Source organism: Dipodomys spectabilis, unplaced genomic scaffold (assembly GCF_019054845.1).
Source record: "Dipodomys spectabilis isolate Male_0828 unplaced genomic scaffold, ASM1905484v1 ptg000075l, whole genome shotgun sequence".
Lineage (NCBI taxonomy): Eukaryota > Metazoa > Chordata > Mammalia > Rodentia > Heteromyidae > Dipodomys > Dipodomys spectabilis.
In genome coordinates, this window is record NW_024870752.1 from 13,452,804 (window position 1) to 13,479,956 (window position 27,153).

The window sequence follows — 27,153 nt, forward strand, 5'->3', positions numbered from 1 at the left end:
TACTTACTATTGGTCGGTGGACCCTGTTCTACCTGCACAAGTAACCATGAACAAACATGCGCAACTTACAATGCCAGGGGCACTGCTTTATGCTAGAGTGACATAGCCATTTGCCACAGACTTTGTTGTGGCACTTAGATTAGTATACATATGTATATGTATGCATGTGTAATACATGTGTGAACATTTAACCATTAGGAGATTCTATGCTGAAGTCTAAACTTGGGGATACATTTCTAGATTTCCCCTATTCCTCATGGAAACTCAGGGTTAGATCATCTCTAGGTACTTATCAGTTCCCCAAGACCTTCCCTGCTCCCTATTGGTCCTAACACTTTAGGAGTGATTGTTGACTGTATTGTTAACTTTTTTTTTTTTTTTGGGTCCGGTCGTGGAGCCTGAACTCGGGGCCTGAGCACTGTCCTTCAGCTCTTCAGCTCAAGGCTAGCTCACTACCACTTGAGCCACAGCGCCACTTCCAGCTTTTTTCTTTTTGCTTATGTGGTGCTGAGGAATCGAACCCAGGGCCTCAAGCATGCAAGGCAAGCGCTCTACCACTGAGCCACCTTCCCAGCCCTGTATTGTTAACTTTTTATCGGAGGGAAATGCTAGATAAACCAGTTTCTTATCCCTGTCATTATCAAGTCGAAAATGAAAGCTAAATCACCTGGCAGAGAGGACTTTTGCTGTTTAAATGGCATTGCTTACTATGACTGCTACAAAACAATGGTTGTTCACGCCTACCTGCACCACAGCAGGTGCCTGTGGATATGGAAGCGGACCCCTCCCACCTGGGCCCTAGGCCACCCCTGCAAACATAAGTAGAGCAAAAGTAGAGGCTGAGAAAGGTAGAGGCTGTAGAGCAAAAGTAGAGGCTGTCCTCTGCCTTATCATAGCCTGAGAATACCAGAGGAAGACTAGCCAGGTCCCCAGAGTCTAGATCCTGGGGAGCTATGTTCTCAGGTCCTTCCTCAAATGGCAGGAGTCTCCTGCTGCTGGGTCTTCCTCTCTAATTATACTTCAGGAGCCAACTGTCTGTGAGTATTGCAGCAGAAATGGACTTGATTTTCAGAACTGGTTCAGCTTTGTTGTCAATGTTCAGCTGGGATTGCTAAAATGATTATAGTAATAATAACAGTAAACTCTTACTGTGTGAAGGGCCTGTGCTCAGTGAGTTTAATTTTTTAATCTATTTCATGCTCAGGAAATCCCTGGAGGCAAGTATGATTATTATCATCATTCCCTGTTGACAGATGGGCAGAGAGTAGAGAGCTAGAGTAGCCCAACCTGGGGGACTAGGCTGGGACTTGAAGCCAGGCCCTATCTGTGCATGCCTCACTGCTCTGGCTCTCCAAAGGGCTGACAGGGTAACATAGTACATAGACAATGAAGTGATATAATTACCTATTTATATTTACTCACATAGCATGCATTTGTGTCTATGTAATATATGGTGCCACTATACATATTTTTCTTTTAAAAAAGAATTGTTGGCCTGAGGGGAGCAAGAAGAGGCCTCGACCCAAGAGAAAACGCTGGAGTCGCCACGGAGAGGAGTCAGAGGAGGGGGCTCCACTGCCGCTGCCCGCCACCCGTTTGCCGGTTCTCCGACCCCGTTCACTGTGCAGCCTACTTTGCAAAATGGTACGATCGAAGGGACTATGTCTTCATTGATTTTTGTATTGAAGACAGTAAAGATGTTAAAGTAAACTTGGAAAAATCCAAACTTACTTTCAGTTGTCTTGGAGGAAGTGACAATTTTAATTGTATTGTATTGATTTTAATTTGATTTGAATTTTAATTGTATTGATCCAAACGATTCCAAGCATAAAAGGACAGATCAAGTTTATGTTGTTTAAGAAAAGGATAATCTGGCCAGTCGTGGCCTAGGTTAACAAAAGAAAGGGCAAAGCTTAATTGGCTCACTGTGGATTTCAAAAATTGGAAAGACTGGGAAGATGATTCAGACGAAGACATGTCTAATTGTGATTGTTTCTCTGAGATGATGAACAACATGGGTGGTGATGAGGATGTAGATTTACAGAAGTAGATGGAGCAGATGGTGTGATTCACAAGACAGTGATGATTTTAAAAAAATGGTGGCTCTGGAATAAGGAGTATTGTCATCACCTGGATTTTGAGAAAGAAAATTTCTCTGCAAGATTTCATAATTGAGAAAATTCCTGCGTTGATAGCTCCAAAGGCAGGCACTATATTTGCCTCTTTAACCCATTTTTCAATCTGTTATTTTTTTTAAAAAGGCTTCCCTAAGGGTTGATAATGTACCATTGTATGGGGCAACTTTAAGTCAGCTAAGGCAATAATATCCTTATGCATGAACATTTTCCAGATTTCATGAAGCTGTTGAAGTCCATCCTAGGCAATTGACCACAGCAATTGTGATAAATAAAATATTTCACCTAAGTCTCCTTTACTCATAACTTAGCTACTGACAAGATAGGAAGTTCTCAACTTAGAGAAAGATGAATAAATTTTAAATTCCCAGAACATGGATTTAAAAGTGACTGAAACAAATTAGCTGACACCTTAAACATAAAACCTGTTGTCTCTCTGGTATATCCTTCAGGATTGTTTCACTAAAGTTTATTTTTCAAAAAAATTACTTCACAATATCATATATAAATGATCACTTTGTCAGTGTTCCAGATGTATCTTAGCTAGAACTAGTGAATGCCCTAAATTAGATGGTTTTTGAAGCCTATACATATGGTTTGACCCTTAAGCTATTACATCTCTAAGCATGGAGGACAAAGGAAGTTGTACATTGTTGTTTGAGAGTATGTACATTTTAGACCAGATTGTATTTGCACTGTCAGTATGGCAAATGAGTGAGAAAATGTTAATACACTATTGGGTTTTAAAATTTTTTTCGATTCAACTTATAACTGGCTGAAAAACCTCAATTTATGTTCATGACAGTGGAGATTTTAAAAAAAGTCTACATTCTTTCTAAATGTTGAAAGATTAAATAAAAGAATTGTTGATAAATGCCAGGCATTTTAAGATTTGGTGTGGTGACTCTTATCTGGACAATGTATAAACTACCAGAAAAAAGTTTAGCTGTGAATTTGCTTAAATAATTTTTTTCCAAGGGTCTCTGTGTAACCCAGGCTGACCTCAGAACATTAGATCCTCCAGCTTCACCCTCACAGTGCTGATTATAGGCTTGGACAACCAAACTAGGTTGCAAAGTTCATTTTTTAAATAGTAACTTTTATCTTAAAAATTTAGGGGGATTATTTTTCTTACCAATCCAACCTCTGGGTTTCTTACCATACTGAGTCTCTCCTCTCTCTCTCTCTCTCTCTCTCTCTAGTGACAGTACTAGAGTTTAAACTCATAGCTTCACAATTGCCAGACATGCATTTTTATTTCCTTTAGGCAGTCTGGACTCGATTAGACTTTGTCACTATCACAGTTCGCTTGGTCAATGACATTTTATGCCTACTTTATGGGTAGAATTGAGCATACCATTTAAACTTCCTGATGTATAAGAATAATAAGGTAGCCAGGTACTAGTTCTCACACCTGTTATTCTAGATTTGGGAGGTTGAGAATGAGAAAAACCACTGTTTGAGGCCAACCAACACATAAATTTTTTGAGAAATATCCTCAACCCCATAGCTAGACACAGTGGCTCATGCCAGTCATCCAAAGTTACATGGAAGGTGGAGATTCAAAGGACCAGGATTTAGACCAGCTGGGACAGAAAAAGTCTGCCAAACTCATCTCCACAGAGGGAAGTTTGGCATGGATCAAGGTCTCCCAGGCAGAAAGTAAGGCCATCTCTAAAAACAAAAGCCATGGAAAAACAGGGCTAGAGGTATGGCTTAAGTGGAGAACATCAGTCTAGCAAGTGTGAGACCATGAATTCAAAATTCAAACCCAAACACAGAGAAAGAGAGAAAAAGAGAAAGAGAGAAAGAGAAAGAGAGAGAGAGAGAGAGAGAGAGGGAGGGAGGGAGGGAGGGAGGGAGAGGAGAGACAGACAGAGAGACAGAAAGAGACAGAGAGAGAGAAAATTAAAAAAAATTGGAGAAGAGTCAAAATAATAATGGACATGACCAAAGGGTTGAAAAGCTACAGATATATTTAGTCTGGAGAAGATTGAAATGTATTTAAAACCTCCTCTGAGTCAGAGGGATGGGGTGTTTGAGACACAATCTGGCTGGAGGAACAGGTTTGGTCAAGACCATTGTACCGAGAAACTGAAAGGGAATAAGGTCAGGGAGACACAGCGCCATGGGCAGGGCGATGACCAACAATGAGCAGGTTTTATTTAGATGATTGTGGGAGTACAAAAGCAGTCCCTTATTAAGCAATTCACCCAGAACATAAGACACAGTAGTTTGAAGGGTCCTGAGTAAGGAGTGCTGTTGAGAAGGGTCCTGAGCACAGCCCAACTCCATTCTTGTGGGGTTGGCATGCACCTCCTTCCTGGCAAGTGGAAGAGCTGTTGCTCACCTTCTTGTGGCTTCCACATGTTGAACTGCCTGGGAGCTCTGGAAACCTTGACTCTTGAGGATTTTATGGAGACTTGAAACATGGACAGCTACACAGAAATGTGACTGGAGAGAAGGTTACAATTGATCCCAGTAAGCTGAGTGGGGGAACCCAGCCAAGCCTGTTTGCTTAGATCTTCTGGGCCTCTTTATATGGTGGCCTGGGTGTGGGTGAGCACAACTCCTCTGAAAGAAGAGTAGAGGATGTACTAGCAGAGGATTTCTTTACAGCCAGCTCCAAGACAGAGGTGAGGAATAAAGTCTGTTTCTGGCTCTATGATCTACCTGCAGGAAGAGATGTTTTAATGTAAAGTCCTGCTTGCCCTTGGGGGGGAAAAAGAGTAGGAGAAAAGAGGGCAGCAGAGGCCAGAGAGAGGCATTTCACTTTCTGAGGCTGTTTGGGAGACCTGAAGAGGCCCAACATTATACCAAAGAATGCTTTTCATCTTTATCACTCTGAAAGTATTCTGAAGCTGCCTCAGGAATGGAGATAAAAGGCCAAACACCTTAACTTTGTTATTCTATGCATTCAGGACACAACAATGGCTATGGGAGCTAGAGGCTAAGAATCGTGGACAAAAACTCAAAATATAGACACACAGCAGGCTACAGAAGCAGGTTGGAATCTCAGAGAAGACCTGATGATGCAGGTAGAATCCAAAGGCAATCTAGAAACAGAATTCCTTTTTCCTTAAGAAATTTCAGACTTTTTCCTTAAAGTTCTTCAACTAATTGGGCAACACTCATCCACATTATATAGGGTAATTTTCTCTACTCAAAGACTACTTTTTAAAAGCCAGTCTTATCTATAAATACCTTCACAGAAACATCCAAATGTGTTTAGCAGAAACCTGAGTAGTATTTTTGGTCTAGCAGAGTCAACCTACGAAATGCACCATCATGGTTAGGATGTGTGGAGAATAACTTTACACAGTAAGAAATTTGAAAGCACAGACCATTAGAAAGGTTTTTACCCGTGTTAATTTTTTTGGTCCATGGTCTTATCATCAAAAGCATAATATATGAGATGGAGCACAGTGTCACCTCATGGACAAAGCGATTGCTGAAAAGTATATAGTAATCTGTGGCTTATAGATGCCAGGCAGAAGGAAAGTCTTGGAAAATTTTTACCTAGATAAGAATTTAAGGGGCAAGGCCAAGTGTGGAGGTACATATTTGAAATCTCAGCTACTTGGGAGGTAGAGGTAGAGGATCAAGGTCTGAGGCTGATCTGGGTGAAAGGACAAGACCCTATCTGAAAATAAAGTAAAAGCAAGGGTATGGCTCAAGTAGTAGAGCACTTCAAGGCTTTGAGTCCCATCCAAGCACTGAAAAAGAAAAATCAAGTGAGAATGGGAAAACACATAAAATACAGATGGAATTATACATTTAAAAATATAGAGAAACCTGTTAGTTTACAAAGAGTGTCATAAAAAGTACCATAAACTTGGTGACTTAAACATAGTAGAAATTTTCATAATTTGGAGGCTCAATGTCTAAAATCAAGGTGTTGACAGGGCTATATTTCCTCTGAAACCTGCAAGGGTGAGTCTTTGCTTACCTTTTCTTAGCTTCTACTTGTGGTCTACAATTCTTGAAACTCTTAGCCTGCAGCAGAAACACTCAGATCTCTGCCTGTCACCTATGGCCTTCATGTGGGTCTGCCTCACTTTCTCTTCTTCTGAGAACACCAGTCCTATTAGGTTGGAGACCCACACTCCTCCAGTCTGACCTCATCTTAACTACATCTGTAACAATCCTATTTCCAAATATGATCACTTCCTGTCATCTTAGAATGTTTTTTGAGGGGATATCAACTCACACTAAGAGAATTAAAGGTGTAGATGAAATTGAGGGCTGAGTTTAGCTATCATAAAAAATTAATAGGTAAGCTAATATCAATAAACAAAATTAACTAGAATACAATGGTCAGTTTAAGGACTTTATTTTTAGCTTATTTTTTGAAACCTAAGAAATACTGATGAGCAAGATCTCCCCTACCAGATTAAAATCATGCTTGGGAAAGAAAACATGGATGAGGAAGAGAACAATCCTATTTGTGGATAAATATAAATGCTCTAAACCATAGTTAGCCCTATGAATTATGGATAAATATATAGACTGAGAAAATTAAAAGCTTATATATCCCCTATTTACAAGTCATATACCTAAAATTAAAGTGTAAAAAAGTCTTATAGACCTGATTTAAAATTTCAAAGAACATCTATATTTTTTTTCTTTATTTCACATTAGGTTGTTCCAAACCCAATTGCATACATAGTATGCCATAAGTGGCATGCATGTAAGTTTACTCTTTTCAATTCTAGGAAACTTTTGTAACAAGTACTCTGTATTTTTTCCTTTTATATGGTGCTGGGGATTTAACTCAGGGCCTCAAGCTTTCAAAGCAGGTATTCTATCACTTACTTGGCCCATGCCTCAAGCCCCTTTTTGCATTGGCTATTTTCAAGATAGGGTCTGAGTTGCAGTGCTTTTGCTTGTGCTTCCTAGTGTCTCTGGGAATGGCAGGTACATGTCCTCACATCCAGCCACTTGGTTGACATGGAGCTTCATGAACTTTTATGCCCAGGCTGGCTTTGAACCTTGATTCTGCTGACCTTTTCCTAGGTAGGTAGAATAACAGGCTTGAGCCATGGCACCTATCCTATAAGTTTTCTTTTACTATCTTAAATGAAACCCAAAGAAAATATGCTGTAATTTTAATAATCTATGTAATACCCTTATTTCATTAAAAAGAAGAAACAAAGGAAAAAGAATTTGTAGCAAAATGACACATCTTTTTATTGGTAGGTGTTGGCATGTAATAAGAGTAGGAGACAATGCCCAAACCTACCTATAGTTTCACTTATGTATGACATGTAAGAATATTGGAAATCTTGGTGCCCACAATGAATAGAAAGATGGAAGATCTATGGTATGATGCAGAGCAAGAAAAAAGAAAAAACAAGGTAGGATGAATGAGAACATCTTGAGTCAAAAGGTCAGATAGGCTTGCATGTGATGGGAGAAAGAAAACTTAGCCTCCAACCCTGAGTAGGCTGAGTGTGAAAGACAAGGAAGTAATGGCAGTCTCATAACTGTGAGGGCTCTGTATGTTTCCCTGCATTTTGAAGGGGTAGTGAAAAGTTTCACACAAAACGTACCCTCTTCTGAAATCCCACTACATATGAGGTACCTGTTCTATCTCTAGAAGTTGAAAAGACCACGCAGACCACATCCTTTGCAATGTGGTAGGAAACAGATGAAATGGAAAAGAGAAAAGGCTCCAGAAAAAAAAAGGTGTGGTGGGCTTCTAAGGTCAGTACGGCAGGCAGGTAGGAGGTAGGGAGTCAGACTACTCCCACCACCCCCTTCACAACATCCGAGAAAGGCCTAGGCAGGACAGCGCAGGAGATTCTTTTAGTATCCTGCCCAGTCTCTGAGCCTTTGCTGCACCTGGGCAATCTTTCCTACTGAAGCTCTTAGCAATGGACTTGCCCTGCCACTGGAGCCTCTCTGGTTACTCATGTGCCAGGCTACATGTCGGGGTAACGGCCTCTGCTACTGGAGTAACCTCAGTGACTGATGGAGTCAGTGGGTAAATAACCCTAGGTCCCTTGTCCACTGCTGGTTACTCAAGAATTCTCAGAGGGATTAGGCCCCAGTTGTCGATTAGTGCTAGGGTGGTGTTTGTGAGACAGGGTCTTACTTATGTAGCCCAAGCTGGCCTGGAACTCAAGATCCTCCTTCCTTAGTCCCTCCAGTGCCGGGACTACAGGCTTGCACCTTCATACCCAGGGTAAATTTGTATAATTTGTTTCTATGAACTTTCATTCTTCTCCACCCTGACACTGGTCAATCACTAGGACTGCTTCTCAGAAGAACTGTTAGTATCTCCAACATTGTCTGAGTCTGTAGACAGATCCTAAATGTAGGCAATGATATGCAACATTTTACTTTCATTAATGAAACTTAATAAGGTCCTAATTCTGTTAAAAGGAATGCCAAGTGTCCTGTTATATTTTGTTACTTTTGGAGTGATTGTTCCCTGAACTGAAATCCTTTTCAATGTGCAGCTAGAATACCATAATAAACACTGCCCCTCCTATTTTTAAAGGCAGTTGAATAGAAGTCTTATCTGATTCCCAACTTTACAGTTAGATAAAATAATCTTTTTGTGTATCAAACTTTAATCTTAATAACATTTCCTAATAATGGAGGGATGGCATTGATCAAGATGCATTGTGCTCATGACCTGAATATGGAATTGTAACTTCTTTGTACAAATTACTTAATAAAAATTAAGAAAACATTTCCTGTACATGTTAGCTAATACATCATTTGTCAGCTGACAATACTCCCTACTCCAACTATTGTACAATGATGTTGGAAAAGAAAAAAAGTTTTCCTGTGCAATAATTTTCAAATCTTAGTATCTATTGTCTTTACCTCTGAAAATAAATTTTCCAGTCAATGTTTTCATGCTCTATGAATCATGCATTCACAGGGAGCCAAACTTTATTATCATACAAACCTGTATTCATTTGCAACAAAAATTCTGACTGCAGATCATTTCACAGTTTATTATTTTTTACCTGTGTCATGCAGGTCCATCTACACTTATCATTGTTCAATAGAATGAAAGGATTTACATTTATTATCATTAACAACCTCTTAGGTAGCACATAATACTAATCCTTCCATAATTTAGATTATTGCAAATTGTTACTGTGTTACTTTCTAAGAAATAGAACTTATATCAGGTGACATTCCAAAACAAATTCCTGGGACATACTATCATTTTCAAGCTTTTCATAAATCTTCAAAGTGTCTATCTTTGCCAATCTTTACGTTCATTTAATCATTATGGATTTAATTATATGGATTAGAACAGAGCTGTACTATAGATGCGTTCTAACATTCAACTAGATGCAATACTGCTTTAAGAAAAAAAATACGAGAAAGAAGAGCTTCCTTACGCATTTTGGCAAATGTACATAAATCTTAACAGAAGCTGGCTGGTACTTCCTATGCGCTTATGCTTTTAGTTTGTGATCTATTGTTTTTGTTAAAGTATATAAAACAAAGCTCATCTCAAGGATGTATGTAATTTGAAGAGCAAGCATTTAATAGCCTTTTCAGATTACACTGCCACATTAAGTGGCAGTTTCTCTAAATTTGTTGTAATCAAGCATTTGACACTGTACCAATGAACTTTTTGTGCTACGTACACTAACATTTATTGCAGTTAAAATTGTTACTATATGACTTCATGAGGAACTAGTCAACTGGAAAACACAGGTTATAGTTATGCATTTTTTCCAACTGTACAATGGAAAACTCCACTACATATGCTTGAGTGAATAAGAGTGGGAAAAGAGAAATAGTGTTACAGCATTACTTCTGGTCCACCCTGAAGAGTCATGGGTCTTTCCACACACTTTGAGAACCACTGCCATGTTACAGGTTTGCTGCTACTGCAGACATAAGACACATTTAAGTTTTTGATTTTTTTTTTGCAAAATAACTCAATAGCATTAATCTAAAAATAAATGTAAAATGCATCTCAAGATTTTAAGTTACAAATAAAGTCCAGAAGTAATTTAAAAATTGCCTGTAATTTATCTTCTAGATATAATCAATGGAATCTCTTTAGGGCATGTTGTATTTTATTGCTTCATTAATTCCATGTTTAGCACAAAGGCAGGAACTTATAAACTCTTGAAGTGGTTCTCTTTTTCACTTTAGAAAACATGGCATAGTTTTGCAGTCTGTTCACTTGATTTGGGGCCATTTCCCTTACTGTATGTACTCTTTAAAAATATTTAGACCTGGTACTGGAGGCTCACACTGTAACCCTAGCTACTGTATATGGCTAGCCACAACAAAAAGTTTTCAAGACACCATCTCAAACAAGAGCTGAGCGAAGTGATTATTACACCTGTCATCCCAGAAGCTGGAATGAGGCCAGAGGGACAAAAAAGTTCACAAGACCCCCAATCTCAACAGAAAGAAGTGAGGCAGCATCTGCCATCTCAGCAATACAACAGGCTCCAGCTGGAGTCAGGTAGGCCTGGGAGAACAGTGACACCCGAAGGCAAAAGAGAACGCTGAGCTTGATGCATGCATGCCAGCTAGGGAGGGAAGCCCTCTTTCAAAAGTAACGGGAGGAAACTGGGTGCTCAGACTCATGCCTGTAATCCTGGCTACTCAGGAGGTTGAGATCTGAGGCCTGCGATCTGAAGGCAGACCAGGTGGAAAAGTCCATGAGACTCATCTCTGAATAACCACCCAAAAGCAGGAAATGAAGCTGTGGCTCTAGTGGTAGAGCGATAGCCTTGTGGAAAAAGCGCTCAGGCCCAGGGTTCAAGCCCCAGCACTGGCACCAAAGGAAAAAAAAAAAAAGGTGTGTGTGTGTGTGAAAAATGGCCCAAGTGCCTGGCAGTTGCCTGGCAAATGCATAAGCCTTGAGATTAAACCCTAATACTGTGCTACTTTCCCTCAGCCCCAGAAACTCTTTTTTTTTTGTCGGTCATGGGGCTCGAGGCCTGAGCACTGTCCCTCAGCTCTTCAGCTCAAGGCGAGCGCTCTACCACTTGAGCTACAGCGCCACTTCAGGTTTTTCTAGTGGTTTATTGGAGATAGGAGTCTCACGGTCTTTCTGGCCTGGGATGACGTTGATCCGAGATCCTCAGATCTCAGCCTCCTGAGTAGCTAGGATTACAGGCGTGAGCCACCAGTGCCCGGTTCAGAAACACTTTATTTAAGGAAAGCATAATGGAAAAGTTTCCAGGCTCAACCTCATTTGAAAAATACGGACTTGATCCAACAGTAACTCCATCCTGTGAAGAGTTTTGTTTTTTGGTCGGTCCTGGGCCTGAACTCCTGGGCGCTGTCCCTCAGCTCTTCAGCTCAAGGCTAGCGCTCTACCACTTGAGCCACAGTGCCACTTCCGGCTTTTTCTGCTTATGTGGTGCTGAGGAATCGAACCCAGGGCCTCGGGCATGCGAGGCAAGCGCTCTACCACTGAGCCACCTTCCCAGCCCCACTGTGAAGTTTTTTAAAAAGCGATTAACACGGGCAGCTTTTAGGATGCCCACCGGGGCCTGGGGTCGCTGGAACCCGACGCGGGCCTCACCGTCGCGGGCAGTCCTCAGGAGAGACTTCGTGCCTGACCGGAAGTCAAGAACGGGCGTGGAACGCGCCAGGCGTCCCGCCCGGGGCGAGGTCAGAGGTCGCGAGGAGTGCCCGCACCGGTATTCCAGAAGAATCCTCGACTCCTGCGGTTCCACTGAGCGTGAGTGTGGCGCTGGGCACTTGAGGACGGAGGTGTACTCCGTTCCTTCCGCGCTACCCTAATCCTTTCCCCAACGGCGCCAGGAGCCATCAGAAGGGCCCTGAGTAGCAGGACCTTCCGCCGAAGCTGTCGAATGGCCCGGGAGGGCGGAATCGCCCGCCGCGGACGCACTTCCCCTCCTGGCAGGAAGGGCGGGCGCCCCACAGGCCGCGCATGCGCCTTCCGCTGGGCAGTCCCGGAGTGCGTCACGCCAGCGGACTTGCGGGGCCCCGCCGGGACTGCGCTTGCGCGGCCGCCGGGGTTCTCCACCTCCGCTTCCCCTCCCCCTGCCCCCCACCGGGGCTCCGGGCCGACGGGACCATGTTCACCAGCACCGGCTCCAGCGGGCTTTGTGAGTACCGGCCCCCGCCATCCTGGCTGCCTCGTGCCTGGACCCTGGGCGCCTCTTTGAGGAGCCTGGGGGCCGGAGGGACCCTGATTTGCAGGAGGTTGGGGGTCAGCCCTCCACCCTTCCGCGTCCGAACCTTGGTAGTTCATGCCCTTGGGGGTCCAGCGGGCATCGCCCCAGCTCGGCCTGGAGGGACGAGTGGGCACCGAGCCCCGTCACCACGCCGCCCCTTCGCCGAACCCTGCCAAGCCGCGGCGTGCAGCGGCTCCGGCGGCTGCTTCAGGTGGGCTGGGCGGTTAGGGTCGTGCTGCTGCCCCTGTGTCCCGGCCCCATGCCCTTGGCAGCGCGGGTGCCAGGCTGACCCGGAGGTGGCGGCGCTGGGAGCCCTTCCCGTTCCCAGTCACCTTGTCCATTCATCTGTTTGTGGAAATACACACACACACACACACGTGAATTTCACCTTTAGGACCTGCTCTTGCTGCTCCCCCCACCTCCCCCGGTCTTCCTGAAGAGTTTTAAGACAAACTGACTGACTGTAAAGTAAGTGCTTAAAAGTGGAGGCAAGTTAGGAAGTCACTGGGCCGGAGATCTCCAAGTAGTGGGCAGAGAAGTGTTCACAGCCTTTCCAGAGTTGCTCTTAAGCAACTTTCCTCCACTGCATTGTGTCAGCTCTCTGCAAAGTGTGCTGTATATTGAGTAGTGAGCAAACAGTACCAAGATTAGGTACTGTGCCCCGTCTTTGAACTCCCTGAACATCTGTAATTTTGCAATTTTGCTGATCGAGGTTGGTAATCCCATCTCTACAGGTGAAGTTAATGTTGCCCAATATAGAAACACCTGTGATTTTCAAATAGTAAATTCTCCTGTCAATGTCAGTCACAGGCATGCGTTTTAACTTCCTCACTTCTCAACTTCTCAGGGTTTGAAATAGGTTTAATATTTATGTGTTGTTCTCTTGTTAATTTCGTTTAGGTGATCTGTCATGCATTGGCCCCCCAGTCCATTGCAACTATAGCAGATCAGTCCTTTCTCAACTACTCTTCGGTTTCATCTTATGGCTGAGGGAATCACAAATAGATGAGTGTATACAAAACAGTGCAATTCTTCACTTTTCATTGTACTTTGAACATTCTGGCCTGTCCTAGCTCACCAAAATACACTTAAAAAGGAAAAGTTCAGAGAAAGGTATTAGTTGGTACTCTATTAGTCATTATTTATAGACAAAATACATTCCAGTAAATCTTCCTTGTAAGACCATGCTTAGTGTGCTTATTTAAGGAACATTTGGCACATGTGCAGTGGGGCTGGGAACTGTGCTAGGTGCTGGGAATGCAGTCCTGGGCATGTCTTGGTTTCAGAGTTTATGGTGCTTACATGGAATTCGGGCTTATTTTGCTAGGACTGGTCATTTGGCAAGTCTGCTTGTTAGTGGCTATCCTACCTTAATTCCCCCCCCCCCCCATTGATAGGGAAATTATTTCTTTTCAATAAGAAATTACCTGGCACTTTGGTAAGTTGAGTTCTACCCCTGAGTAAGTATCCTGAAGAAGGCTAATGCACATGCCTATCCCAGCCCTCACAGGTAGAGAATAACAGTTTGTAGGTAGAAATAAATTCTGTTGTCTGTATCTGCATATATTCCACATTTTGTTGCTAGTAGATAATGGTGTTTTGGGGTTAAACTTCCTTTTCTTTCTCATTCCCTCATTCATTTATTCATTCAACAGGTGTCTATTGAGTACCCATATAAGACACACAAGCCTGGTCATGAACAGAAAATAAAGTGGTAAATAAGGTGAGGGAGACTGATATAAAATATATTAACTGTTGTCATGTAGTGACACATGTGCTGAGTCATGACAGATTGAAGTTATTTATGGTGGAGTGCTGCTTTACTACACAAGCTCAAGGAAGATGTTCGGAAAGGTAACATTTGAGCTGAAGAAGCCAACTGTGTCAGTTAGTTGGATAGCCATCACAAAAACTGCAGAAGGGTGTTTTTAGGGTTCTATTGAAGACGTGTTGCCAGGGCAGTAAACCAGGGCCAGGAGAGTTGTAACCATTTCTCTGAACCATCATGTGGTTATGACTGGGTAAAAGTACATATAAATGTCCTTTTATATGTACTGTCCATGACGTAATTTAGATTCTTACTTATAGATCAATCCTGTCATTCAACTCTGTGCTGAATAATACATATGTCATTTATTATATTTATTAATAGGTGTTCCCATTACTCACTTTATAGTATATATTCACTGTGTAATGATGCTCTCAGTAAATCAGAATTACATGTTTAATGTATTGCAGGTATGTTTCTTGAGGAAGTCAGAGTCTGGAGGGAAAAAAAGAATTGCTATAGTAAGGTTAATTGCATGAGTAAGGTGGTAGAGTGAGGCACAATTATTAAAGAAGACTTTCCAGTGCAGATGGTATTTGAAGAGGAAGAATTTGTCAGGTGAAATAGTGGGGATAAGGCTTTTCTGAGGATAGAGTTGGGCTGGGCCTGGCAAAGAGGCAAGCAGTAAAATATTAGGAGATTGTTGATTGGGTAATTCTGAAAATGTATAGTGAAAACTAGAGTGTGAACTCAGTGCCCATACTCTCTTGATTGGCTTGCTTGTTCATGGATAGCATTCTAAAACCTGAGCTATGCCTCAAGCCTGATGTTTTGCTTATTATTTGGAGATGGAGTCTCTCAGACTTTCCTGTTAGGGCTGACTTTGAACTGCAGTTCTCCAGATTTCAGGTGCATAAGCAAACAGAATGCGGTTCACTTTAACATGTAAAAAAGCAAAGGCTGGAAAGCAAGCTGAGGAGTGGCTTAGGAAGGGGAAGAAGCCAGGGAGGTTAGAATTCCAGTGAGTGAGGACTTCAGGAGGAATAGACTTAGAAGGCTGCAGACACAGTCTTTTTGTAGGCCACTTCATTGTTTATGGGACAGACAGAGAAGACGAGACAGCAAAGTAGGAAGAGATGGGATTTTCTATTGGAAAAACCATGTCTTCCCCACTCCAATAGGACTCCCCCTCTTCACTGTAAACATATGTTCCTGGGCTGTTTCACTCTGTTTGTGAAAAGACAATATTCATCTATTCTCCCTTGCCTCCACTCCTCTGTCTTCTTCACTCTTTAGCCTCTGTAATTGATTATTTTCTGCTGTGATGACACCTGCTGTGACAGGACTTTATTCCTGATTCACGGTAGCTGGCCTCTGCCCCATTACAGTGCTGAAAATGCTCTGGATAAAGTGACGTCACTTGTAAATCGAATAACTGTTAGTCCTCATCTTACTGAGTTTCACTTTGTGGACACTCCTTTCTAAATTCCTTACTCCCTGAGTCCCACTTTCTCATACTTCTTCCTTGGCTCTTTTGATATCTCCTGACCACATCTGCTTTTAGTATCATACTTTCAGAGTATGCTACATTTGGCATTAATGGGTTGTTCCTTTAGGAGAGCAGTTTCCCCTAAGAACTTAGGGGAAACCATACTTTCTTCGAGGCCAGGAGTATATCAGTGAAGTAGAGATAGACTGGAAGTCTTCCTGTGTGGTTAGAAGGCCAGATAAATCTGAGTGGGACACAGCTGTATTCAGATTCTTGAAATCTCAGATGCCTGTCAATATCCAATGTGTCCTACTCTCAAATTCTCTCTCAATTCTCTCTCAAAATGGCACCACAGTGGCACCAATGCAAATTTATCAATTTAAAATGAGAAATACAGTGTTCAGCTGAATGAGAATTTTCCGAGTGAAATTCTGACTTGATTCAAAACATTTGTTTGGGAGCTTTAGTGAGATACTATTAGTGAGTTGTGGTAAGCCCATGATCCGATGGTGTCACCTGTGGTCTGGACATATTTCACTGGACAGATGGACATTGGAGGGCTTTTGTAGCCTGCTGCTTTCATTTTATTTTTTTCACTCTTTTCATGCATTTTTATTGTTACTGTAAAGGTGATGTACAGAGGGGCTACAGATATATAAGTCAGATAAGGAGTACATTTCTTTTGAACAATGTCACCTCTTTCCTCTCTCTCTCCCACTTTTTCTCTTCTATCCCCATGCACAAGTCGTACAGTTCATTTTCAACATAGTGTCTAGTACCACTGCTGGATTTGTTCACCCTTGGTCCCTCCATTTCTGTGACACCTTACCTTCCCAAAGACAGATAAATGAACAATGGGAAAGAAAAACAGCAATAAGAAAAAGAACCCTCTTGTTTCCATTTCCTGGAGTTCATTTTGATAAATATTATTTTATATGATCAGATGCACATACATATTGCACTTTGTGATCTTCTTCTAAGAAATACCCTCCTTTGGTCTCACGCTATGTGAATGCTTAAAGAATTGTATAATTTGTCATGTCCCAGTGGATTTTTTTTTCCACTTACACCTAGGCTTTTAACTACATCCATTACATCAATGGTTGTTTTGAAAGGTTGGAACTTTGAATTTTCTTTTAAAAAATTCTAATGTGTTTTGGCATTGGTGGTCCTATAAAGTGATATATGTACAGAAATAAGTCCAAATAGAAATCATTTTTAATCTTTTAATTCAGCAGACAGAAATAATTTAGCACCTTCTTAGTTTACTCAAGGCAAAAAAGCTTCTTTTCTTTTACTTTTGTATTTTATTTATTTATTTGTTTATTGTTGTTCTTGGGGCCTGAACTCTGGTCCTGGGCACTGTCCCTCAGCTCTTCAGCTCAAGGCTAGTGCTCTACCACTTGAGTCACACTGCCATTTCTGGCTTTTTCTGCTTATGTGGTGTTGAGGAATCAAACCCAGGGCCTCATGCATGCAAGGCAAGCCCTTTACCACTCAGCCACCTTCCCAGCCCCTATTTTTTTTTTTTTTGGTCGGTCACGGGGCTTGAACTCTGAGCCTGGGCACTGTCCCTGTGCTCTTCAGCTCAAGGCAAGAGCTCTACCGCTTGAGCCACAGAACCACTTCCAGATTTCTGATGGTTTATTGTAGATAAAAATCTCACAGACTTTTCTACCCAGGCTGGATTTGACCTGCAGTCCTCAGATCTCAGCCTCCTGTGTAGCTAGGATTACAGGCATGAGCCACCTATGCCCAGCTCCTCACCTTGTTTTGTTTTTTTATTTTTTATTGTAAAGATACTATACAGAGGGTTACAGTTACATGAGCAAGGTAATGAGTACACTTTGCTGCTTTCATTTTAGCTGAAGATTCTGCCTTGGGAACCTGAATTCTCTGTCCTCACATAATGCTCAAGTCGATTCCTCCTCATTTGCCACTGCTGCTCCTCTTTTCTTGCTCTTATAAGGAACCAAACTGTGTTCTTACTAATGTTGTCTTTCTAAAATGTGTATTCAGTGAGTATGTAATGCAGGAAATGGTCTGAGTAACTCTTCATGTTGATCTCTCACATCCCTTTAAAATGTACTCATATGGGAAAGCATTGTGCCTGTATGAAAGGTTATCAGGCCTTACAAGTGTCCCATCACTCTTCAGTTCGTAGAGTCAACAGATATTTATGAGTATTCTTGTAGACCAGCAATTTTTCTGAGTTCCCAGGATTTAGTAGTAATTAAAAGGCCAAATGTACATTCCAGTGGTGGTAATCTTAGTATTAGGAAGCATGAAACAGAGGCTCAGTTTATAAATTAAAAAGTATCCAGTTTAGTATATTAATCAACAGTTCAGCCATCATTCAAAGGCTAGCCTTTTTCTCCTTTTCTCCCAGTTTGGACTTGTTGGAAACCTTTGTAAATTGTGCATCTTGGTATGGAATCTCCAAAATACAAGTCAGCAACCCTTGTATTTTAACACATTAGTCAAGCCTCTACTTTTCCATTTTGTTGGATTTCTCTTTTGTGGGATAGAGTACAGCTGGCCTTCTAAGGACGACTAGAATTTATACACTTCAGCTCTAAACAGGCCTGGATTGCCTAAATCCTGCACAATTACTAGAGCTTGGCACTTAGCTGTCGCATTTTTTTTTTTAACATACATTAGTCATACCAGTGGGTGTTCATTGTGACATTTCTACACATGTACAAATGCATTACGACAAATCACATACTGTATCACTCTGTATTTCTCCCCTTCCCTCTTCTTCAGCAGCTGAAACTTCAGCAGATTTCCTCGTTTTTTATTTATTTATTTATTTTTTTGTCAGTTATGGGGCTTGAACTCTGGGCCTGGATGCTGTTCCTCAGCTCTTCAGCTCAAGGCTAGTGCTCTACCACTTGAACCACTGTGCCACTTCTGGTTTTCTGGTGGTTTATTGGAGATAAGAGTTTCATAGACTTTCCTGCTCAGGCTGGCTTTGAACTGTGATCCTCGGATCTCAGCCTCCTCAGTAGCTAGGATTACAGGGGTGAGCCACTGGCGCCTGGCTAGATTTCCTTGTTTTATTTTCATATACATACAAACAAACTACTGAAATTGTTTGAGATTATACTTCTAAAACTCCCAAGAAATACATTGTTTATGGATCCATTTTTGCTAAGAGGGAAAGATAAACATTAATGAGGATAGGACAAGCTTGAGGTTTTATTTTTTTCATTGTGAAAGTGAGATTAACCATTTAATAGAACATTTGGAAAATTGAGACAGTCGCTGTTAGCATTTCAGTTAATTTTCTTAATCTTTTCTTTTCATAAACGTTTATGTTCTTGTTTCAAACTAATTGTTATGTTACTGTAAAGTGAGCATATGTTCAGCAAAGAAACTTCTGAAATGTAGAAAACTGCTAGGAAGAAATAAATAGTATTTATTGACATTTTGGGTGTTTATTCTGTTTTTCCAGTGTAAAAGTTAATATAACATTTTTTTTCAAATAGCCAAATAAATAACTAAAAATAAACTTAAATCACACTCAAGTATTACTTTGTTACTTGCTTTTATTTCATCAACAGAATCCTTCATCAGCATTTCCCTAGTGTGCTGTTCTTGTTTTAGGGTTGTTTATTTCCCCCTTAAATTAGATTTTTCTTCTCTCCTTTTTTTTTCTTTATAGTAATGGAGGTAGCATCTTAGTTTTTCAGACAATCCTAGAAGTGAAAGAATATTAAATAAACTGCATTGTGTTTTGATAAATACTGCCAAATTCTAACCCCAAAGGGAGCTAATTTAAAACTGCACCAGCCATGTGAGGGAGGAAAGATTGCCTTACTTATGTTATTACATTTAATTTCCACAGCTGTCCTATGAGGATAGATATTGTGGTTCTCTTCTCCCCCTCTCCCCCACCCTGCCCCATTCCACACACCAAAGAGTATATTGAGGCTCAGAAAATGACCTGTTCAGGATCTTGTAGCTGTATGTGGTAGAGCTGAACTGAGATTTGACCCAGTTTTGCCGGCCTCTAAAGTCTGTACTCTTTCCACATTATCTATTAACATAGCATGTCACATCAATGGTTTATTTAGTCCCTTAAGTAGAAAATGGCATAAATAAAGGGAAACAAATTTAGTCTTTTTAATGGAAAAATGGCAATGGCAGTAGAACTTGTGTTAGTAGAACACTTAGCCAAATATCTGGAAAAAGAGTCAGAATCTAAGTGGGAGTTCTGCATATCTCTATGTAATTGATCTTTCAGTCAATAGTGAACTACTGTTAGGTTTATTTATAAAATACTGTGTGCCCAACCTGTGAGTTAGGTACAATTACTGTCTGCAGTTTGCAGATAAGGAAGTGGAAGGCAGGCATTTAAATGTCTTTCCTAAGTTACATAGTAAGGAGCAGGACTATAATCCAAACCAGGCAGGTGGCCATATTCTATGTTGCACACAACTGCTGTCTGCATTGTAAAGGTTATCCTTGCTGGACACTCACTGGTGGCTCATTCCTATAATCCTAGCATCTCAGAAGGCTGAGATTTGGAGGGTTGCTTTTCAAAGCCAGCTCCAGCAGTAAAGTCGGAGATTTTATCTCCAGTAAACCAGCAAAATGTGAGATTGTGGAGGCATGGCTCAAATGACAAGAGTCTCAGCCATCAGCAAGAAAGCTGAGCAAGAGCATTAGGCCCTGAATTCAGGCCCCAGGACCAACACACACATTTTGTGTATTCTCATCTATCTCTCCTGACAGCTGGGGTCCTCATAGGCTAATGATAGAGATACTAGCTCACGTTAGCAGTACACCTGGGTCCCACTCACTGGATCATTATTGTGTCTTGGCAGTGGCCCTCCTCCTCCTCTTCCTCCTCTTCCTCTTCCTTCTCCTTCCTTCTTTCCTCTTCTTCCTCCTCCTTCATTCTTCCCTCCTCTTCCTCCTCCTCCTCCTTTTTTTTCTTCTTCTTCTCTGGTGTATATGACTTTGAACTCAGGGCCTTGAAGCAAATGACTTTCTTTCCTTCCTTGAGCTGTAATTATTTACTGTGGTTCTGCTGGTGTTCCTGTCTTTTCAGTCTACCATTCTGTATCTTCCTACATCAGGATCCAGATAGTAATAGAGATGTTTATGTCCTAATTTAGATTTTTTTGTGATAGTTGATTCTCTATATTTTCATTTGTATATGTGTTCCTTTCCTCCATTATCTTCCTTTATCAAATTATATATTCCTTATTCAACTTTCTCTACCCTCAACTTGTCTCAGTATCACTTTTAGTGATGAAAGTGAAATCTAACTGTAAAGTTGCTTTAAAATGCATTTCTATAGAATTTAAGTACATATAACTTGATAATTTACTCCAGCATTTTTGAAATATGCTTTGTGAAACAGGACTCGAAGAGGTCTTGAAGTGTTAAATCCCATTTAAATTATGAGCATAAGTGAGAATTTATAAATGTAATCCTCCTGTAAATTGCAATTCTTTCCCTAGAAGTTCTGGAGACTTTGTAAGTCATATTGCCATTATTTTCCACTGTTTTCCAGTGCCAGGTCAGTTTAGTCACTTCAGTGGAGTATGTCACTTTGGAAAGAACTGACACTAATATTTGTAGCCAAATAGGTCAGGAATGCCATTGGCTGAATTGTTAATGATTGACAATGCCAATGTATGCATCAAAGGCACTTCAGAATCCTAAAACAACAACAAAAGTTTTTTTTTAACATTACTAGCAATATTTTCTAAAACCTATTGTGGATAGAATATAAATAAGCAAAATTCTATTAATCTGTATTTATGTACTGCTATTGTATGTTTTTTTCACTTGCATGAGTATATAAACATTTTAGCATTTTTATCAGCTTGTGTTAGTTATAATGGGGGAATTTCATTATTATTTCCACACATGTTATGTAAACTTTTTTTATAAATAAAAACGGGCCAATTTTATATTTTTATTTTTTTCAGTTTACCATCGTAAATGAATTTACCCACATTATTGCATTGACACTATTCAAAGCTAGCTTAATATTGTTGTCTTTTTTTTTTTTTTTTGCCAGTTGTGGGGCTTGAATTCAGGTCCTGGGCGCTGCTCCTTAGCTCTTTTTGCTCAGGTTAGCACTCTACCAGTTTTGAGCCTCAGTGCCACTTTCCACTTCCGGTTTTTCAGTGGTTAATTGAAGGTAAGAGTCTCATGGGACTTTTCTGCCCTGGCTGGCTGAAAACCACGACCCTCAGACCTCAGCCTCCTGTGTAGTTAGGATTACAGATGTGAGTCACCAGGTGCCCAGTCAATATTGTTGTCTTATAAAACAGAAACATGCTTGTTGAAAAAAATTAAAATTAACCAATATATACCATAGAAAACAATAGTTACTCTCCCACCCAAATAACCACAGTAATAGTTCCGTGCCTATTCTTCTAGGGTTCCATGTGCATGAGCCTTTCTTCTTCCAGGTGTGTGCACATTTCTATGTGTGTTTTAGTCTTCATAGAGAAATGGCATTTAGATGTAGATAGTACATTGTCTCAACTTTGTATTAGATGTTCAAAATCTTGACTTTTAGTGATTATATATATTAACATACTGGCGTGTTCTCATGTTGAGTTGAACATCTAAGTTATTATCACATAAAAACCTTTTTCTTACTTTGCTATGGTAGGGGTTGAACCCAAGTCCTCACTTGCCAGGAAATGCTGTGCCTCAGCACTGCATCCTCAGCTCATGATCACATCTGACTTCCTCCTCAAGAAATAATTGAAAGAATCCTTCACATCCATCCCAGGGGACCACCCAGAGGCAAGCAGGCACATAAAAAAGTTTATTATAAGCTGGGCACCGGTGGCACATGCCTGTAATCCTAGCTACTCAGGAGGCTGAGATCTGAGTATCACGGTTCAAAGCCAGCCCAGGCAGGAAAGTCCATGAGAATCTTACCTCCAATAAGCCACCAGAAAACCGGAAGTGGCGCTGTGGCTCGAGTGGTAGAGCACTTGCCTTGAGCTGAAGAGTGTAGGGATAGCGCCCAAGCCCAGAGTTCAAGCCCCACAACTGACAAAAAAAGGAAGATTATTATAGGTTTATTAAAGAGGCCATATTTCCCAGGAGAGGGAGCATGTGGTACCTGTCCTTATTCAGGTAGCTGGAGGATCTGGGGGCAGGAAGGGAGGTAGGTGGGTGCTCAGGTGGGTCTGGGTGGAGAGAAGGAGTGGCCAGCTGTAGGGTGGGAACTCCAGGGCAGGGAGGAGCTCTGGTATGGGTAGAGCTGAGGACCAAAGGTGGGCATAATGTTAACAATAATCACACACTTGGAGTTATGGGTCAAAGAATTATAACTGTGAAATTCTTGTGGAATCTTTCCACAAAGGATGTGTCATTTTATGCTTTGCAGCAGTTCCTAACCAAACTTGTAAGTTGAATGATTATTTAAAATTTCTGTCTACAGAAAGATTAAGAACTGTCATGTCCTTATCTTCATCCACATTTCTTTGAATACCTGGGAAAATGAACTTTTTTTCTTTGTTAGCCGTTCATCTTTTAGTTATGGTTTGACTACAGCCTGGTTACCTTTATAATTTTAAATAATGGGGGAAAATCTGCTTGTTTTGTGCTGGTGCCTGGGCTTGAACTTAGAGCCATATGCTCTCACTTGGCTTTTTCTGTTCAAGACAAGCACTCTACCACTTGAACCTTCACTTCTGGCTTTTTGCCAGGGCTAGCTTTGAACTATGACCCTCCAATCTCAGCCTCCTGAATATCTAGGATTTTAAGTATGAAGCATCAGTGCCCAGCTACAAGTCCATTTTTGATTTATTATTTTTTGGCACAGTCAGTAGTCTCCACTATGGAAATGAAAAATTATAACAGGAACAAGTGCACCTCTTCTGTAGTCTTAATTTTTTTCATGTTAAATATGTGCAGTGTATGCTTTTAGTCTTCTCTGTAATGGCTAGACTCTATAAAACTTGTAAGTTGCTTTTCTATAGAAAACCAATAGCTGGGCTGAGGTATAGCTCAGCGGCAACACACTTGCCTAGCAAATGCAGCGTCCTGGGTTTGATCCTCTGTACCAAAAAAGAAAAGACAAAAAAAAAAAAAAAAGAAAACCAATAGCTATATTAATAGTATGGTTGTACATTTATTGTGGAATTGGGCATATAATGAACTTCAGTGAAAAAAAAAATAGACGTCAAGGCCAGAAAGCCTCTGTTGCTACAGGGACTTTTAATTTCTTTTGATATTTTTACTACCGTAAGTTCACTCTCAGCTACTGCTCTTTCTTGACTCTTGCTTGCATCATTGCTTTCAGTCTTGGCATACTTCATTTTGTTCCCTGACTTCCTTTTGGAGTCCTTTTTTTTCCCCCCCCAGGAGGCCATGGTGGTGAACTTTCTGGTCCTTGCTTGGTCAGTCAATAGTATTAAATGACTGGGTTTTAAGCACTTAGCATGAGTGTCCTTGTTAGTGAGTAGATCTTTTTTCCCAAGAGTCCATCCCTTCAACGGCAGGCTGACTGTAAGCTCTGTTCCAGTGTGAAGGGCACATTTTCCTTAGAGGGTACACAGCCTCTTTTTGATGAAAAGCTTTTAAAATAGTTAACTTTATGAAATATCAAAACATCTCACTATCAATTCTTATGGGAACCCTGAGAAGCTTACCAAGTAGTTAAATAGTCAGAAATGGGAACCCAATCTTGTGGTAGGATATGATGGCCCCCGCTTCTTAACAGTGTGAACCACACTGGGTTTTTTTTTGACATGTATTTTTATATGGCAGACTTTGGGCAGGCAGAGGTGCTGGTTGCTGCTTCCCCAATTAGTGTTTAGCTAGGCTGCATCTTGCTGTAGCAGCCCACATGGCTAAGCTTTGCAAAACCTGTGGTTAGTGTCTTCAGGGCTCAAGCAATCACATTTTTATTAAGATAAAATTCATATAACTTAAAACTCACCATTTTAATGAGTTTGAAATGAGCACCTGTTGGCTTCTAGCACATTTATATTGTTAGTAAGTAACATCAACTCCATGTAATTCCAGAACATTTCATTATCCCACAAAGAAACCTAGTCCCATTATGCACTTGCTCCCCATTCCCTCCTCTTCCTCTCTCTCTGATGCCCACTCATCTGCTTTCTTTCTACATACTCTTATATTTTGGACATTTCATATAAACACAGTCATGCATTATGTGACTTTTTGGGTCTGGCTTTCACTTAGCATAGCTTTTGAGATCTACTTTTTCTATGGCTGAATAATACTCGGTTGTGTGAATATACCACATTTTGTTTATCAGTTCATTTGTTGGTAGCCGTTGGGTTGCTTTTGCTTGTCATGATAATACTGCTTTGAACATTTGTATACAGATCTTTGTTTGGACATCTCTTTCCAGATCATGGGTCTATGCCCATAAATGGAATTAATGGGTCATATGGAATAAATACATATATGTGAAGAAAACTGAGGCTTCCATTGCTCAGAATTGAATATAGGTCGTCACATGCACAATCATAGTGCTTCCACACACATACTTTGGATGCACTAGCCCATGGGGAGATCTACTAAGGGTTAGATCAGAGAAGAGTTTGCAGCCGCCTCTTATTGGGGTTCCAGTTTAGATGTTTGCAGGATCTTGCCAGGGAGGAAATAGCTGTGTTATTTTTGTATGCTTACACAAGTGCAGTAACCACAGTAGCAACTGTAACTGGTAAGTCTATCCCTAGGGAATTTCTTCTTAATAAGATGCAGAATCTGAGATTGTCCCCTCAGGGTTGTTTCTCTGAGGTCTTGCCTACTGGTGAGCTGAGTGTTCCTCTGTATAAGGAGCTGTTCTCTGCTCATGGCAGCTCTAGCAAAGCATGAGGTATATGGCCTCCCTACCTTTCATGTCACTGGAAAGGCAAAACTGAATGGAGCCCTGACTGTTAAAGCAGAGTGTGGGAACTGAGGCACAAAGTGAGGTCTTGTGGCCAACATGATTCACTTAGGCTGGTGGAGGAATGTGGAAATACTAAAGTATGTTTGCTGGGAAGGCCTGGGCCTGGGTGGTATTTGGGAAACATTTTTTTTTTTTTCCAAAAGCACTGAAACAAACAACTATGTTGAAGAGATGCTAAGATGAGAACTTTGGTTACAGTTGAGGACCCATGGAGCAGAACAGTGGGTGGTCATGCTGGACAAGCAGATAGGCCCAGACTATGGAGTCCTGGGAAGAAGGCCAGGGCTTATAATTCTTCCTTGGAGGTGAAAAGTTGGGGGAGGCTGTTGATAAAGATTCATACGCATGTGCAGTTTTGCCTTTCAAGGTAATGCAGACACATGGCAATTATATAAACTGAAACTGGCTATTTTTATTTTTATTTATTTATTTATTTATTTATTTTTTGGGTCCGGTCGTGGGGCCTGAACTCTGGGCCTGGGCGCTGTCCCTCAGCTCTTCAGCTCAAGGCTAGCGCTCTACCACTTGAGCCACAACACCACTTCCGGCTTTTTTCTTTTTGCTTATGTGGTGCTGAGGAATCGAACCCAGGGCCTCAGGCATGCAAGGCAAGCGCTCTACCACTGAGCCATCTTCCCAGCCCCTGAAATGGCTATTTTTATAATGGGAAACATTTGATTGTTCCATGACCTATGGAATATTTTGTCAAAACAACATTTTTGTTTTGCTTCTTGTGCTGGTCCTGGGGCTTGAACTTAACCTAAGTGCTTTTGTGCTCAGGGCTAGCACTCTACCATTTGAGCCACAGCTCCATTTCCAGTTTTTTGGTGATTAATCAGAAATAAGAGTCTTATGAGTTTACTGCTTGGGTTGGCATTGAACCTTGATCTTCATATCTCAGCCTCCTCATTAGCTAGGCTTACAGGCCTGAGCCACTAGCACTCAGCAAAATAATGTTTTTTAATTGAAAAAACAAATCTTGTATAATGTATAGCTAGATGTGCATAAGGAAATGAAAGTAGTTTAATATTTAGTGCACTGTAATTTATTTTTTTTAGAAAAGGCCTTCAGGATTACAGTGGCTTCTATCTTTGTAAAAGACTAGTTTTTTTTTTAACTGTATAACTTTATGATATGAGTATTCCTTTTTTTTTTTTTTTTTTTTTTGGCCAGTCCTGGGGCTTGAACTTAAGGCCTGGGCACTGTCCCTGAGCTTCAGGGCTAGCACTCTACCACTTGAGTCACAGCACCACTTCCAGCTTTTTCTGCTTATATGATACTTGAGGAATTGAACCCAGGGCTTCATGCATGTTAGGTAAGCACTCTATCACTGTCACATTCCCAGCCCAGGAGTGTTCTTTTTTAAATCTTATGAGTGCCCGATATGTTTCTGAGTTTGGCTAAGTATCATGAAATCTCAGAGTCCATAATGTAAAGATTTATTTATTTATTTGTCAGTTGTGGGGCTTGAATCATGGGCCTGAGCACTGTCCCTCAGGTCTTCAGCTCAAGGTTAACGCTCTACCACTTGAGCCACAGCACCACTTCCGTTTTCTGGTGGTTTATTGGCGATAAGAATCTCAGACTTTCCCGCCCCAGCTAGCTTTGAACCTCAATTCTCAGAGCTTAGCCTCCTGAGTAGCACAGTGTGAGACACCGTGCCCAGCTAATGTAAACATTTTTGTCAGCATCACTTCATCTTG

At 41.1% G+C, this 27,153-nt stretch overlaps 1 protein-coding gene and 1 pseudogene across 1 annotated transcript in view; both read left to right on the plus strand.

Moving 5' to 3' along the window:
- The first annotated feature begins 651 nt into the window (after nt 1–651).
- On the plus strand, nt 652–2,180 carry LOC122110155 (annotated as a pseudogene).
- A 9,874-nt stretch (nt 2,181–12,054) lies between these two features.
- Ubac2 (UBA domain containing 2) overlaps nt 12,055–27,153 on the plus strand; it is a 132,341-nt gene continuing 117,242 nt past the window's right edge. The window contains exon 1 of the mRNA XM_042682632.1: nt 12,055–12,211. Coding sequence (XP_042538566.1) covers nt 12,181–12,211 — 31 coding nt within the window. The 5' untranslated portion in view covers nt 12,055–12,180. The remainder of the gene's footprint in view (nt 12,212–27,153) is intronic.